This window comes from Rhincodon typus, chromosome 5, assembly GCF_021869965.1.
Source record: "Rhincodon typus isolate 14 chromosome 5, sRhiTyp1.1, whole genome shotgun sequence".
Taxonomy (NCBI): Eukaryota; Metazoa; Chordata; class Chondrichthyes; order Orectolobiformes; family Rhincodontidae; genus Rhincodon; species Rhincodon typus.
In genome coordinates this window covers 100,093,851-100,111,915 of record NC_063336.1, presented here as the reverse complement: position 1 = coordinate 100,111,915, position 18,065 = coordinate 100,093,851, and the positions used below count along the sequence as shown (strand labels likewise).

General features: G+C 40.4%; 1 protein-coding gene across 4 annotated transcripts in view; it reads right to left on the bottom strand.

Moving 5' to 3' along the window:
- Positions 1–18,065, bottom strand: part of LOC109919612 (doublecortin domain-containing protein 2) — a 127,251-nt gene that overhangs the window by 53,797 nt on the left and 55,389 nt on the right. For all 4 annotated transcript variants that reach the window (XM_048596452.1, XM_020519644.2, XM_048596455.1 and 1 more), the window contains one exon: positions 15,693–15,839. In XM_048596452.1, the coding sequence (XP_048452409.1) occupies positions 15,693–15,839 (147 nt within the window). The remainder of the gene's footprint in view (positions 1–15,692; positions 15,840–18,065) is intronic.

Sequence of the window (18,065 nt, the reverse complement as noted above, 5' to 3'; positions counted from 1 at the left end):
TACCTTGCAATATCCTGTTTCTTTTCTGTACCCTCTCCACGGCAGAACTGCTCTGAGGAAGGACCACTGTACCCGAAATGTTAATTCTTTTTTCCTTCATAGATGCTGCCAGACCTGCTGAGCTTTTCCAGCAACTTTGTGTTGACATCCTTCTGGTAGTGTGGTGACCAGAACTGTATGCAATATTCCAAGTGTGGCCTAACTGAAATTCTATAATGCTGCAATTTTATGGATTGTCTATCCTTATAGTCAATGCCCCTTCTTATGAAGGCAAACATGCCATAAACCTTTTTTACTACCTTACCTACCTGCACTACCACCTTCAGTGATCTGTGGACCCGCACACCCAGATCCTTCTGCATATCAATACTCCTAAGGGTTCTGTCATTCACTGTATAATTTCCACCTAGACTTGATCTTCCAAAATGTATCACCCCACATTTGTCCAGATTAAACTCCATCTGCCATTTTTCTGCCCATGCCTCCTACTGATCTATATCCTGCTGCAGCTCTGACAATCGTCCTCACAATCTGCAACTCCACCAATTTTTGTATCTTCTGCAAACTTACTAATTAGACCAGCTATGCTTTCCTCCAAATCATTTAGGTAGACCATGAACAGCAGAGGTACCAGCACTAAACCCTCTGGAACACCACTAGTCACAACCCTCCGGTCCAAAAAACATCCTACCACCGCTACCCCCTGCCTCCTATAACTAAGCCAGTTCCATATCTATCTTGCCAGCTCACCCATCATACCATGTGACATCCTCACTACTTGACTTCCCACCTACCTTTGAGTCATTTGCAAACTTGGCTACAGCTCCGTCATCCACGTCATTAATATATATAATATAAGTAATTGCAACTACAGTACTAATCCTGTGGGACTTCACTGGTTATGGATTGGCATCCTGAAATTTCCTCCTTAACTCAACTCTGCCTTCTATTAATTAGACAGTCATGCTAATATATTATCCAAACCAACACCACGGGCTTTTTATCTTACTAAGTAACCTTATGTTTGAAAATAATATTGTCTGCAACTCTAGGATCCAATGACATTGAGTTCACAAAAACCTGGGTAAGTGTTTAATTTCTCTAGGATCAGTACCATTACCTGTTAACACATGAGTCACTTACATCATCATTCATGTGACTTTTGTTGAACACTGAGTGCAATTGTTGTGAAATGTGGCATCTTCAGCCAAAAAAAATCACTTTTAATTTCAAATAGGAAATGTTTCCTTAAAGTACTTGAATCCTTAAGTTGGTATTTTAGGAATTTGACCAATGGATGGTGTAGAAGTCAGTCAGCGTTATAGTAAAAGATCAGAAACATAACAGAATCTTTTTTTCTGATTCAAAGTATGAGAAAATGTTATTGTAGTGATTGTAATGAGGTCAGCCAGGTGAACCTCTTGAATATGAGTTCCCCAATTGGGGCTGTTAAGCATCAGGTCAGGTTCCTCCAACTCTTCCTTTGATACGGGCAGTATGTAATGCACTGTAGCTTGCCTCTTGCGCCCAGAGTGCCCCAGAAGAAATTAATTTTCCTCTTCAGATGGCAAAGATGTCAAGGCAGTGATATCTTCCACGTCCATCTCAGATTTTGAGGTATCTGCAACACTTGACGGAGAGGAAGAACCAAGGGTTCCAGAACAGTCGGAAAGGCAGTTGAGGAGCTGGGCATATTTTGCGCCTGCACTGTTTGCACGTTTGCAGCTTTCCTATGGTCCACATGCTTATTGAGCACCGTTGTAGCTACCCAAACTTTATACATCACTGGACCTGACCTCGTACCCATGCAGGGCCATTCCCATGGTTCCTAAGCCAAATTTCATCTCCTGAAGGAAGCTGTCTCTCTCACTCAGCAGAGTCTTATGTCCGGCATTGGTGTTCCCAAAAACTTCTCAATTATATGCCATTATTCATCTCATTTGGGGTTATTGTAGCCCCTAAAAATGGTTTAGTTAGGGTCAGGTGCAAAAATGCAATTAGATTTTACATCCAATCCCAAAGTAGCTCTAAGCTCCTAATTTTGGGTTTAACGGAAGTGAAACAACATTAAACATTTAATCATTTAATGGGTTGGTTAATTAAATATTATAAAATGGCTAGCAGCTTCACACTTAGCCTGCCTTAAAGTTTAACCTTGGCCAGATGGTTATCCCAGGTCTTGGGAAACCAGGCAACTTGAGGGAGGTGAGACTCGTTTTGGGGAAGAGGAAAGTTGCCTTAAAGTGTGATGATCCATGTGCTGAGAAAGCCTTTATATTCTTTTGTGTGATGTCCCATCAAGACCTGAGAGGGTTGGGAAGTATTCTGAAAAAATCACTGATTAGTTTACTGATAATGACATCATCATGATGCAAGAAATGGCCATGTGACCTGAGGTTGCCATGGAGATGACCAACAAAGAAGCAACATGCGAATAAAAAAACTAACAGCATTGGGACTGAGTCGACCAGTGTTTTCTGTTGGCAATTCAGAACATAATGAGAATTTATGCAAAGGAGAAACCAGCAAGATTCTCACCAAAATAAATTGTTTTCTGTTTAGCAGTCTTTGAATAAATCCAGGAATAAATGCGGATTTCTGCAGAGACTGTGTGTGTGTTATATAGTTGGAAAGGGTAGTGAACTGAAGATTGGATGGGCAGCATATTGCGAGGAAGAGACATAATGCATCAATGTATTAACCTGTTTCTCCCTCCATAATTGCTGACAGACCTGCTGAATTTTAGCAGATTTTATGTTTTATAATACATTTTGAGTTGGACAAGATCCATTGCTGCTGCTTCAGTATTACCAGCACTGACCAGATTGTCCAAGGCTGTTTGAGAAGGCATTCACCAACATGACTGCTGCCAGCCGGGAGAGAAAAGTTCTACAGATGTGAACCTTATGAATGGCAAAGCTGTCCAGGGATTCAGATAGATTTTGATTACTGGTGAATTCAACTCATGGGATGAAGTGAGTGGGAAGTGTGACACCCTGTAAAGCATAAAGACTGTTGGCAAGACTGTGAGATTGTACGTGGTCCTATCTTCGTACAGGATATTTTGCAAGTGTCTGTAACTACCTGAAGTGTATCTTCATTTCGACTACTTAACGCAAGCTTTACCATTTGTTGGAAATATCCTTCACCCATTAATGAAAGTTTGAATTGTGTTAATTCTGGTTGGTTTGTTCCAGTAAAAGTTTAAAAATTTTCATAAACGGAAACCTGTCTGCAGGTTTCTTTCTGTTGGTGTTATGGAAATTCCTTTTATTTAAAAAAATTATTGGCCTCTTTGCAGATCATAATAACAAAACCAACCCCTGTGGATCAGCCACTGGACTTCCCACCTCCACCACTAAAATCCAAAGAACCTCCTGTAGACCCGCCCCTCATCAGCGATTGGGACTACCTCATCAAAAACATGAAATAACTTTTGTAAAATATCATTTATCTTGAGCAAATCCACGTTAGCTCGAAATGCATCATGGTGGGGCAGGAGGGCAAAAAAGCTAAGGCCTTTGTTGAGGACGGATTGATGAGAGTTGAGATGAGAATGTCAGACACTGTAGTGAAAATATGACACTAGTTTGAGATTGGAAGAATTCAACACGGAGTTCAAGAATTTCAAATCCCAACTATTGCTCATATTTCTTCAGTTGCTGATGATAATGTTCCTAATATTCCCATTGGTGCTTCCTCTAGAACGATTATTTGTTTACTTGCCTTGTTACCATCTCCTTTTGGATTGCACCATCATCTCTTTTGCTATTGAACCTCTCCTGTCTAAACCCTTTCACAGATGTTTCCTTTTCCCTTTCTTGCTTAAATACCTGTTACACCTCTAACTTCTTCCAGCTTTGAAGAAAGGTCACAGTTCTGAAAGCATAACTCATTTTTCTCTCCACAAATATTAACAGACCTGTTAGACATTTACAGCACTGTCTGTTGTTATCTCAGAATTCCAATATCTGCAGGATTTTGTGTTTGTCTTTTTAAGGTAGTTAAGGTACTTCAACAATTTAGCACGGAAAATTGCACATTCTAATCAACTCCCATAGACAGAGATGTTTGCTAATCTCTCCTTTAATCCATCCTGCTGTTATATTAATTTGGTGTCTGTGTGATCTGAATTTGTTCTTGTCCAGATGTCTTTGCATTTATCAGTTTCCCAGCCTTCATGCCTCAGTGGTCCTCGTTGTGCATCTGTGGGATTATCATGTATCACAGCCTCCAGCATAATCCCATCCTGGCAAAAGGCACTGGCATGTTCAAGTACATGAGATTCAATCTGTTTCTGACAAAAACCCATCAGACTCTTTCACTCCTGACTCCAATCGTGACAGGGGGTCTAATTATATATCTGTTCTCCTCACTCAGTCTGTTCCTGGCAAAGAAAATCTTGTCATATATCAATGTTCTGGTTCAGTCCATTCAAAGCAGAAAGCCTTGTCAGGTGCCAATGCTTCTGATTCCACTGCTGGCAAGAGGTTTAATTGTGTATCAGTGCTCCTGGTTGTATTGTGAGCAGGAGGCCTTGTCATGTATCAGTACTCTTGGCATCACTTCTAACAGGAACTCATCAGATATTTATGTCATTGGCTCACACCAGTCCTGGTAATACGCCCTACTTCGTACCTAGACTCTTAGCTGTACTCTTGCTTAAAACACAATCAGGTCATATATTTGTACTCTTGGCATTGCAGCTAGTCATGAATCATACTATGGCTGCCTTCCTGTTGAGAGGACTTGTATGACTGCTCCGAATAAAGAAAACCTGGCTGTACCTCAACTTTTTATTGGCAAAAGCAGTAATGTGTTTAGGTTCTTGAATTTGCCCTTGGCAAGAACTTGTTATACTAATGACCCTTGCTCCAACTATGTCAAGTAGTCCTATCATTTTTCAGTTTTTCTGGCTGCTCTGTCTCCTGACAGAAAACCTTCTCATGTATCAATGATCTTGTCTCAAGCCAAGGCCTGATTTGCCTGCTGTGATTTTTATTTGTGCTTTGTTAGATCACAAATATAAGCAGTCATAGACTCTTTGATTTGTAGAAACAATTGATTTCTAACCATGTATACCTTGCAGCAACATGGCATCAGCTCAGTTGGCTAGATGTCTAGAGTGTGATGTAGAATAATACTGTCAGTAGGGTTTCAATCCCCACATCAATTGTGATAGTTTACAGTCCCACACTTGTAGAATGGTTACCTTCAAGCTTTACATACCCAATTGTCTATCTCTTATCAAGAGAGATGCCTATGGCCCTTATTATGACTATGACTCCTTACACTCCATCCTAAATCACCTGAAGCTGATAAACTCTACAAAAGGAAGCCATGATTGCTATCAATAGAAAAAATAACAACTCTTTAAGTATCTGTCATGGCAATTTGTTATCTAACTGACATGGAAGCATTAGTCATAAAACTCTGATCCCTTTATTGAAAATCATTTATTGACCAGCTTGAACACTAAATTGTTGTTAGTTGTATTTTTTCCTCCGCTGTTTCGCCTTTACCAATTGTACGAGGTGTAAGTGGGGAGCACTCCATCACATTCTTGGCCTTTTCTTTTAAATCACAGGATGTGGGCATTAGTGGCTAGGCCAGTATTTATTGCCCACGCCTAATTGCTTAAGGGCAGTTAACAGTCAACCACATTGCTGGGGGTCTGGAGTTACATGTCGGCCAAGCCAAGTAAGAGTGACAGATTACCCTCCCAACAGGACATTAATCAACCAGATGGGTTTTCCCAACGATTGACAACCGTTTCATGGTCAGCGGTTGACTTCTAATTCCAGACATTTTCGTGAGTTTAAATTTCTCCATCTGCCATGGCGAGATTCTAACTCAGGTCCCCGGATTAATAGTCTAGTAATAATTCCAGTAGGGCATTGCCTTCCCTGTGACCAGCAAAAAAAGAACATGACGTTGGGTGTGCTGTTCCTTTACCACGTCAGGCAGGCACTGCCCCAATCCAACATCTTTTTGAAAATCCAGGTCCACGGAGAGAAACTATTCACTTCAGGCCAAGGTTCAGTTCCCAGCAGACGCCTGCCAATGTTATAGTCAGTGACTGCTGGAACTGCCTTGCATTTCAAGGGCCTGAAACAACCCAGAAGGTTACATGGATTCTTATATATCCATGAATCATCTTGAAAAGGAGACTGTCATGTTGTTAAATATTTTGCAGACAGCAAGATCGCTCAAATATTAAGGATATAATTAACCCGTAATGATTTTCTTGTTGATGCTGACTGAGAGAAGCGTGTTTGCAGGGTATCAAGAAGACAGCTTCCCTTTCTGTGAACAGTGGCATAGAACTGTAAACATCCTACATGAACAAAAGCATAGAGCCAGGTGCAGCATGAATTGAATGCCTCATCCAAGGGGATGACATGTTTGACAACATATCACTCCCCCAGAGCTGGACTGGAACAGTAGACGGGATAATGTGCTCAAATCCTGGAGCGAAACTCGAAACCATAAACCTTTGTCCATGAAGTGAGAAGAGCCACCAACCAAATCAAGCTGACACCGACAAATTGATGGGTCAGAAAGGTGAAGCCCCTGCAAATGATGAGCTGCTGGTGAAAAGTGACACAGGCCAGATCTTTGAGATAAGCCGCTTTCAACAAGTAAATTGTACCATTGCTGTTATTGTTAGAGTTGGTTATAACATAGGGGGCTTTGTCAACTCTTCCCCTGAAGATACATCAAATGATTATTGCAAGCAGAACATTTGTGTAAATTTTGTTTCAGATAAATTTACGCCAGGCAGTCCACTGAATGGATTGTCAACAATTCAAGTGGAAAATCACAACAGCAGGATTGTTCACCTTGTTTCAATTTGAACAAAAGACACTTATAAAAGAACAAATGTAATGTTTCCAAATGAGTTTACATTTATCTAGAATATATAACACATACATTGCAATGGGACATTTTAAGTGTTTTATTTAGGAATGTCTGTTAATGTTGAATTAATTATATAACTAGTCACTATCTCTTTGACAATTGCAATTCACACTCAAGTATCATTACAATACATGACAATGCAGTCAATAATGCAATTTAAAACAAGTTTGAGGATAGCCTCCCTTATGGGGAAGGCAATGGCCTAGTGGTATTATTGCTAGATCTATTGATCCTGAAACTCCGTTAATGTTGTGGAGACCTGGGTTCAAATCCTGCTATAATAGATGGTGGGAAATTGAGTTCAACAAAAATCTGGCATTAGGCTTCTAATGATGACCATGAAACTGACTGTTGGGGGAAAAACCCATCTGGTTTGCTAATGTCCTTTAGGGAAGAAAATCTGTCATCACTGCCTGGTCTGGCCTACATTTGACTCCAGACACACAGCAATGTGGTTGATTCATAACTGCCTTAGCCAGAGACACCCATGTTCGGTCACTGAATAAAAAAAAAGGGTGATTTTATTATCACCGAACTCTAAAAACTGTCAGCCAACCAAACAAAAGAAAGTTTAGGGTTGCAGATTAAAAATGCCGATAAAACTGCCAGAAATAGAAATAATTCTGAGGAATAGAACACAACAAAGGAGGACAAAAAAATTATAAGGAAAGGGAGAGGCGAACAAATGCAATCTAACAAAATAAAACATAAAAATGGACTTTAAAAACTTCTTTCAGTACACAAAAGAGGAACCTTGCTGAAAGAAAAGTGGGTCCATTACAGGCTGAGTCAGGGTAAATTTATGATGGGGAATAGACAAATGTCAGAGAAGGTAAATGATTACTTTGCATTGGTTTTCACTGAGAAAGATACCGGAAATCTCCCAGTACTGGAGATCCAAGTGGCTAGGGAGAATGAGGAGTTGAAGAGAATTGGCATCCGTAAGAATATTGTACTGGAGAAATTAAAGGAGGCTGAAACTTGATAAACTGCCAGGATTTGATGGTCTACATCCCTGAATGTTCAAACTAGTGGCTGTAGAGATAGACATAGAGTCATACAGCACAGAAAAAGACCCTTCGGCCCAACTCATCCATGCCAACCAGATATCCTAAATAAATCTAGTCCCATTTGCCACCATTCAGCCCGTATCCCTCTAAACCCTTCCTATTCATATACCCATCCAGATGCCTTTTAATTATTGTAATTTTACGAGCATCCACCACTTCCCCTGGCAGCTCATTCCATACACACACTACCCTTTGGTGAAAATGGTGCTCTTAGGTACCTTTGATATCTTTTCTTTCTCATCTTAATCCTATGTCCTCTAGTTTTGGACTGCCCTACCCCCGGGAAAAGACCTCGCCTACTTACCCTATCCATGCTGCTCATGATTTTATAAACATCTATAAAGTCATCCCTCAGCCTCCAATTCTTCAGGGAAAATAGCCCTGACCTATTCAGCCCCTCCCCATAGCTCAAACCCTCCAGCACTGGTAACATCCTCGAAAATCTTTCCTGAACCATTTCTAGTTTCAAAACATCCTTCCTATAAGAGGAAGACCAGAATTGCACACAATACTCCAAAAGTGTCCGAATCTAGTCTTGTACAGCTGCAACATGACCTCTCAACTCATACCAAACGCCTTCTTCGCTATAACTATCTACTATCTACTTGCGACTCCACTTTCAATGAACTATGAATCTGCACTCCAAGGTCTCTTTGTTCAGCAACATTCCCTAAGACCTTACCATTAAGTGTACAAGTCCTGCCCTGATTTGCCTTTCCAAAATGGAACACCTCACATTTATCTAAATTAAACTACATCTGCCACTACTCGGCCCATTGGTCCATCTGATCAAGATCCCGCTGTACTCTGAGGTAACCTTCTTCACTGTCCACTACACGTCCAATTTTGGTGTCATCTGCAAACTTACGAACCATACTTCCAATGATCCAAATCATTTATATAAATGACAAAAAGCAGTGGACCCAGCACCGATCCTTGTGGCACACCACTGGTCACAGGCCTCCAGTCTGAAAATTAACCCTTCACCACCACCCTCTGTCTTCTACCTTTGAGCCAGTTCTGTATCCAAACAGCTAGTTCTCCCTGTATTCCATGTGATCTAACCTTGCTAACCAATCTACCATGAGGAACCTTGTTGAATGCCTTATTGAAGTCCACTTAGATCACATCTACCACTCTACTCTCAATCCTCTTCATTATGTAGATTCATAGAATCATAGAGTCTTATAGCATGGAGACAGGCCCTTCAGTCCAAACTGGTCCATGCTGACCAAAATGTCCATCCATGCTAACACCATTTCCCTGCACTTGACCCATATCCTTCTAAACCTTTCCTATCCATGTATTCATCCAAATGCCTTTTAAATATTGTTAATGTACCCACCTCAACCACTTCCACTGGTAGCACTTTCCATATGCGTACCACCCTCTGTGTAAAAAAAGTTGCCCCTCAGGTTCCCATGTATTCTTTCCCCTCTCACCTTAAACTGATGCACTAGTCCTCGATTCCCCAATCCTGGGAAAAAGACTGAGTGCATTCACCCTATCCATGCTTCTCATAATCCTATGCACTTCTATAAGATTCCCCTCTCAGTCTCCTACACTCAAAAGAAAAAAGTCCTAACTTGTACAAACTCCCCCGATAACTCAGTCCTTTGAGTCCTGGCAACATGCTTGTAAATTTCTTCTGTACTCTTTCCAGTTTAATAACATCCTTCCTGTAGCAAGATGACCAAAACTGAACACAATATTCCAAGTGCAGTCTCACCAACATCCTCTACAACTGCAACATAACTTCCCAACTTCTGTACTCAATGCCCTGACTAATGAAGGCCAGTGTGCCAAAAGCCTTCTTCACTACCCTGTCTACCTGTGACTCCACTTTCAGAGAACCATGCACCTGCACTCCAAGGTCCCTCTGTTCCACTACACTCCTTAAGACCCTACCATTCATCGTGAAACTCCAACCTTGATTTGACTTTCCAAAATGCAACACCTCACACTTATCTATATTAAATTGCATTTGCCATTTCTCAGCCCATTTCCCCAGCTGATCAAGATCCTGCTGCAATTTTTGATAACCTTCCTTAGCAGCCACGATACTGCCTATTTTCGTGTTATCCTCAAACTTACTAATCATGCCTTGTACATTGTTATCTATATCAATGATTTGGATGACAAACAGCAATGGGCCCAGCACTGACCCCTGAGGCACACCACTAGTCACATCTTCAAAAGAAAAACTCAATTATGTTAGTGAGACACGATTTCCCACGCACAAAGCCATGTTGACTATCCCTAATCAGTCTTTGCCTTTCCAAATACCTGGAAATCCTGTTCCTCAGGATTCCGTCCGACAACGTGCCCACCACCGATGTCAGGCTCACCGGTCTATAGTTTCCTGGCTTCTCCTTACCACCTTTCTTAAAAAGTGGCACAACGTTAGCCAACCTCCAGTCTTCCAGAACTTCACCCGTAGCTATCGATGAGACAAATGTCTCAGCAAGGGACCCAGCAATCACTTCCCTAGCTTCCCACAGACTTCTACAGTACACCTGATCAGGTCCCGGGGATTTATCCACGTTGATGCATTTTAAGACGTCCAGCACCACTTCCTCTGTAATATGGACTTGTTTCAAGATGTCGCTATTTATTTTCCACCTTCTATGTCTTCCATATCGTTCTCCACAGTAAAGCACTGATGCAAAATACTCGTTTAGTATCTCACCCATTTCCTGTGGTTCCACACATAGGTGGCCTTGCTGATCTTTAAGGGGCCTTATTCTCTCTCTAGTTACCCTTTTGCCCTTAATGTATTTGTGCAATCCCTTTGGATTTTTCTTAACCCAATTTGCCAAAGCTATCTCATGTCCCCTTTTTGCCCTCCTGACTTCCCTCTTAAGTATACTCCTACTGCCTTTATTTTCTTCTAGGGATTCACTCAATCCCTGCTGTCTATACCTGACATATGCTTCTTTCCTTTTCTTGACCAAAACCTCAATTTCTCTGGTCATCCAGCATTCCCTACACCTACCAGCCTTGCCCTTCACCCTAACAGGAACCAATCAATGCATTGGTGATTATCTTCCAAAATTCTACAGATTCTTCAATGATTCATGTGGATTAAAATGTAACAAATTTCACCACATTATTTAAGGCAGCAAGAGAGAAAACAGAGAACTACAGACCTGAGAGTCTTGCATCAAGAACAGGGAAAGTGTTAGAATCTATTGTAACGAATGGGACAGTTAGACTCTTGGTTGATGATAATATGCTTGGGCATAGTCAGCATGGATTTACAAATGGGAAAATCTACTTAACTTAATTCTATTGAAGTTTTTTGAAGATGTGACTCACAAAAAGCTGATGGACAAAGTATACCGAGATCTTCAAAAGGCTTTTGATAAGGAGACCCACATGAAAGAAAAATTGGAAAGATTAAGGCAAAGGGGATAGGAGGCAATGTACTGGAATGGATTAATAATTGGCTAACAGACAGAAAACAAAGAGTAGAAATAAATGGGTCATTGTTGCATTGGCAGGCTGTGACTAGTGAGGTTCCACAAGAATCAGTACTTGGGCCCTGGCTGTTCACTATACATCAATGATTTGGATTTGGATTTGGATGTGGACCCCGAATGTAATATTTCCAACTTAATGTAATTCAAAGTTAAGTAGGAAATTGTGTTGTTTAAGGAAGATATAAAGCGGCTTCAGGAGAATTTGGACAGGTTTATTGAATGGGCTAGAACATAGCTAATGGAACATAATGTCAAAATTGTAATGTCATCCACTCTGGTATGAGAAACAGATGTGCATAATACTTATTAAATAGCAAGAGGTTAGAAAGTATACATGTATAAAGGGAATACATTTTAAATGTTTTGCTGAAGTCCATATAGACAACATCTACCACTCTACCTTCATCAATCTTTTTTGTCACCTCTTCAAAAAACTCAATTAAGTTAATGAAACATGAGTTCCCACGCATGAAGCCACCTGGGATCTGGGATCAGATATCAGAGGATGCAATCTACCCCATCAGGTTCAACTCTTGTATGTACTATTGTTTTATAACACACATGGTTCCCATTTGCAAGTAAGAAAATTCGACCCATGAACAGGATTCCAGTGGATTAAGATTTTAATGAATGTTCACCAGGACTGGTTGATGAATGAAAGACAGGTTGCCAACCCCAGCTGAAAGTTTGAGAACAAAAAACAGCAAGATTTTCCTTCTCAGAGATAGTAAGAACTGCTGATGCTGGAGTCAGAGATAACACAGTGTGGAACTGGAGGAACACTGCAGGCCAGGCAGCAGAGGAGCAGGAAAGCTGACGTTTTGGTTCGGGACCCTTCTTCCTTCTTCCAAATCAGAAGATTTTCCTTCTGATTTCTTCGCTCCCATCCAGATGATTTCCCCTTCCTGTCCCTTCTGAAATGTTCTGGCAGGTCCAGAATACTCAATGCTTAGAGATATGAAATACCTAGTCTTTGGGATTTTTCCTGATATGGTTGACTCTAAAATGCCATCTGGCAATTAGGAATGGGCAACACATACTGGCCTAGTCAATAACACCACATCTCTTGAACAACAAAAAACCCACTGACTTTCCATAAGTGACCCTAATGTCACTCCATGACAGACAGGAATTATAATGTTTATATTTAAAGGAATGTGTATGATCAGTTTTTCTTATTCTTACGAGGGAAATAATTGATTAAGAAGCCCTATGCTGAGAAGTAGGGCACATAGAGGACATGGGCAGCAAATACCGGCGAACTTCATCACCTGCAAGTTCCGCTCCAAGCTACTCACCATCCTGACTTGCAAATATATCACAGTCTCTTCACTGTTGCTGGGCCAAAATCCTGGAATTCCCTCCCTCAAGGTATTGCGGGTCTACAAGAGCACGTGGATTACAACGGTTCAAGAAGGTAGCTCACCACCACCTTTTCAAGGGCAATTAGACATGGGCAATAAATGCTGGCCAGCCAGTGACACCACATCCCATGAGTCAATAAAAAGAGTCAACCATGTCTTCTTAATAGATATGTAAGCATTGCCACATCAGGTACAAATAGAGGTGGAGGTGAAGTATACCAAAGTGGCAGTTCATTTAAATGCAGAGCACTATGTAAGTCAGGCATTGTAAGTGTTGAAGTCAGCATCTAAGCAGGGACAGAACTACGCTGCTGTATTTTCTTGAAATGATAAATCTGCATGTTCTACTAGTGGCAATAGTGTCTATTGTTAAGACAATCAGCTGCAATGTTCATGGGGCAGACAATCCAGCCTGGTTAAGGCAGAATGCATACAGCTTGAATGTGCTGCATTTCCATTGCTGCTTTTTATCTGAGGTTGATTTTAACCTTTAGGCAACTAACCAGCTGGTCATAACACAAATGTCCCCACCTCATTTACAAGGCCAAGCTGTGTGCACAAACCGTGCCTTGATGAAGCCCACTGGATTGATTCCTAAAAATGACAATTTAATTATTGGGCTGAAACACCAAATGAATTTTAAAAATAAACTAAAACAGCATTCCAATGACTTAAAACAGCAACTTCAAAGGTGGGCACATATTTTCATGGCCATACCTTACATATTAAAATGGAGTCAGTTGGTCTAGAAAAGCCAACCAAAGGCAAACACTTTGGAGGAGTATGAATGAACTAAGACCTGATCAATCACAAAAACAATAAAACAATGCAGATATTCACCCATGTATTCAACAAGGTGGGGTCAAACTGAAATAACTCCACAGAGGACCCTATCCAACACCATGTCACCCTTTATTTACACATGAATTGGCATTGACTTTACTACTGCCTTATTCAGAGTCAGGTACCAGAGACCTTCTGATCAGGATGTGTCCTGAATTAGGCTATGCAATTGCCTGCATTCAAATGGTGTTCCCCACGCTAAGTCAAACTGGCGAGGGTGTCCACTTCCATCAAAATACCCTGCAACTCATCTGCTCCACTTGCTGCATTTTCCAATGATGAAGCCAATTGTAGCGCCTGTTTGAAGTCCAGTTGGGCTTCAGCTGGTAGACATTTAGGCATAGTTACATCATTAATCTCACATACCAAACAATCTCTCAGCTTCTCATTAAGGGTTAAACCAATGTCACAGTCTTCTGCCAGTTGTCTCAATGTAGTCAAAAAACTTGATCAGATTCCCCCGGTTCTTGAATTTCCAAGTAAAAGCAACAATATCTCAGAATTAGAGGGATCACAATATTCCTTAATTATGTCTGTCAATTCTTGAAATGTGTTAGTATCTGGTGCCTCTTCCTAATAAGAGAAAAAGCTCTAGCTCCACAGACTGTCAGAAGAATTACTCATTGGTTTTCATCTGGCACTTGCTTGGAAAAAAAAATGCATTCTTTCCACATACTGGGCCCAGTCCATGACAGCAGGGTCGAATGAGTCAAGCTTCCAAAATAATGGAATGACGTAATACCTACCCAAACTCAAAGATGACTGTTGCAAGCAAGCTTCTTCAGGATCATGCTTTACTCCCGTCACCACTGAAATAACTCCACAAAACATTTGGATAATGGACTTTGGCTGAGAAAGAATTCATCCAGCCATCATCTATTCATGTCTAAACTATGGACCTGGAAACAACATGCTATGAACATGTTTGGGTGACAGGTCAGTTGTCAAGAGGAGATCATGTGATGAGACAATTAATCCCCCTTGATCGTGTTTAAGAAACCACTTTTCCCTAGGCTTCAGAACAGGAAGCAGTAACACCAAGAAAGCAAACCCTCTTAGTGAGGATGCAAAAAAAGTTGCTGGTAAAGTTCAGTAGGTCTGGCAGCATCTGTGAAGGAAAAAACATTTCAGGTCCAGTGACCCTTCCTCGGAACATAGTTTGATTATGTTTTTGTTCCTGATTTACAGCATCCGCAGTTCTTTCAGTTTTTATTCAGTGGATGACCAACGTTTAAACCCATTGCATTCATATTCAATCACATTGTAAGTGTTAACCAGCCTCATATAGAGATTCTTGACACCCCATTAACAACAGGCAAGTAAAAAGTGAAAGAGGCCCATGGTGTGAATTCCTACTGCCATATACAAATCTTACAGTCTCGTTTCAACAGTCCATCACACCTCAGTGACAATTATATCACAGCTTCAACACATTAAAACTTTGATACATTGCCTGCAGTTAAAAAAATAAATGATACATATTCTTTTCAGGGCATGTTTAACCATTCCTGTCAACAGATTTGAATTTGGGAATCTGACATTTACTTTCAAAATATTAAAAGCCACTCTCTCATTTGAGAAGTACCTGGAAATCCCATCACATGCAATCTATGACCATGCAGTTAATTTTACATTGAACAACAGTTATGCGTTGCCATTTAGAAAGACAAGGACAACAGACACATAGGAACACCACGAGCAGCAAGTAGACTGACAAGACCCAAGTGAGACAAGTCCTGACTTGGAACTATATCACTGATACTTCACATTCTCTAGGTCACAATCTTGAAAGTTCCTTGCTAATAACATCGCAGGAATACTTATAGCCAGAGAAACAGTAATGGTTCAAGCTAACAGCTCACCACCACTTGCTAAAGGGCTATTAAAGACAATGAATGTTGGTCTTGTCAGTGATGCTCACATCCCAAGGGCAAATTAAAAAAATACTCTATTGACAAAGCAAATTTGAAACACACATTTATGTGCCTGGACACGCAATGTTTAGAACTTACCCTTGAGTCTCTCGACCTGTAATTTTCTTTGACAAGGCTTGATAATAAGGCAGTTTCTTGAATTTCTCTGATCCCACGGCCACATAATATTTGTTGTTATCTAATTCAGCTGCGCCTAGCAATGCTCTTCCATCTAATGTGCAGAGTCTGAATGTGTACAAAAAAAGGAGAGTTTTAATCCCTTTAATCTTTTAAAGTTATTTTTGGGTGATTATCTTTTTATGTATCAAGAAAAGGTATGAGGTCAAAGAGATGGAGAATTTTTTTAAATCAGCAGAGAATTTTCACGATTCTGCCAATCACCTGATGTAAACTCTATACACGTTTATACTATTTTTATAAATTATACCTGAAAACTCTTGCATGCACTCTAAGTATTCTTAGCTACTGTCAAGATCAAGTACTTTAAAGTCAAAAGTAATATAGAATAAACAGAAGTCATTTTGTTGATTTTCTCACTAACTGCCCTGACATTAAGCACTAGACTTTCTATTTTTCCCTCAAGACAATTCCAGGGCAGCATCAAGAAAGCAGTGTCTTCATGCTGTGGGTCCTCCATTCTAATTTCTTCTCCTTTAAGCCTGGAATTGAGCATTCTCAATGTGTACCTGAGAGGGATTTTTGGCTTTACACATGCATTAATGCATCTTCAATACCAGTATTGGAAAACTACCTCCTACTGTAGGCACTTCCATTTCTGATGGCACCAATGGTACTCTTCATTTTAAATTTCTTACTTCAGAGATGTAAATGGTTTGCAAATCTCCCATTGTGAAAAGGCAGATTCATTGCAAAACCCCATGAGAGGAATTAGAATTTGGAATAAAGGATGCTAAGATAGATTGCTTGGCAGTTCATAAGCATCTGAAAGAGAAACGGAGAGGTTAACGGATCTGATGGGGCCCATATCAGACTCCTTGAGCAGATTACAATAAAGGATTACAGTCAAAACATTAATGTATCTTGCTGTTTCAAATGTTAATTAACCTGCTGTGCATTTCTCGTTTCAATATTATATTCTCCAAAAACTAATGGCATATCCCAAAAGGAGTAGAAGAAATTTGTCAGGCTCACTCCTTTGAGAACTGGCTGACTTTTACTGCCAGCCTCCATGATAAATAACACATTAGAAAATTAAAATGAAATTGCAGCTAAATAAGATCATTAGCAAATATAAAAGCATATTCCCAAGCATTGCCCAAACATTAAAGAAAAAGTCTCTTGATATTATGCCTGACTTTGGTTCCTCCTCTGTTGATGGATGTTCTCCATCCAAGCTAATCCTTTTTGCAAAGTCAAATTCCTCAAAAGCAGAGTAGTTGCCTTCTCCAAATAGCAGAGCAGCTAAGTGTAGTACTACACAGTGAGCACAGTATCCTTGTCTTAGCATCCTTAAAACTCACTTACTCATTACTCATGTGATTAAAAGAATTCACGACATGCAGAAACAAAGCAGCAAAAACTGTGGATGCAGGAAATCTGAAATAGAAGCTGTCATTTGCTGGAAAACACTCACAACCAGTTCAGGCAGCATGTTCACCTTCATTGCAGATACTGCCTGAATTGTTGCATGTTTCCAACATTTTCTCACAACACACAGTTCCCATCAATAAACCCTTTCTCCAAAGGAAAGGAGAAATGCTTATAGATTGGAGCACTTCACTCAGGGGAAAAAAAAAACACCCCAGCATGTTACTGTGTTGACCAGTCTAGTATATAATATTTATTCACTAGTAGAACAAACAATTCTCCTCCTTCGACCAGGGTTAGGACTTATGGTGGTTTTCTACTGTTATGCAGGAACATTTTAACAAACTTGGCTGGGGGCCCTAAAAATAGAATATAGCATTAGAAAAGAGAAACAAGACACACAGAGTTGGGAAATACAGATGGCATTATAATAAGAACTGGTAAGACATATGGTGGCTAAGAGTAAGAAGAAATGTAATAATGTCTAAGTTAGGGTTCAAGTGTATGCATGCAAAATAAATAAGTTTGGGGAGATGTAGATAGCCAAATGGAAAAACAACATTGAAATAACTGCAAATGAGGCCGGTATCCTGTCACCTTGTATTTACACGTGCACAATACATGGCCTCTGACCAGCCAGCTCTGAGCCAGTCCCTAGAAAAAGGGGACTGTCTGAACCTCCTTTTTATATCTGTCAGCCAGGGGTCCCTGATTGCACCAGGTTAACAGCCCTAATCAAGGATCTCACAGTAAATGAGATCCACCTGGCCCTCATTCTAATCACTGCAAATATCATGATAACAGATCTGGTTCAAAAAAGGGGATAACTGAGCCAGTATATTTTACAAACCACCAATTAGCAGAAAAGATAGAGGAACAACTTTGTTCCAAAATTGCAGAGAA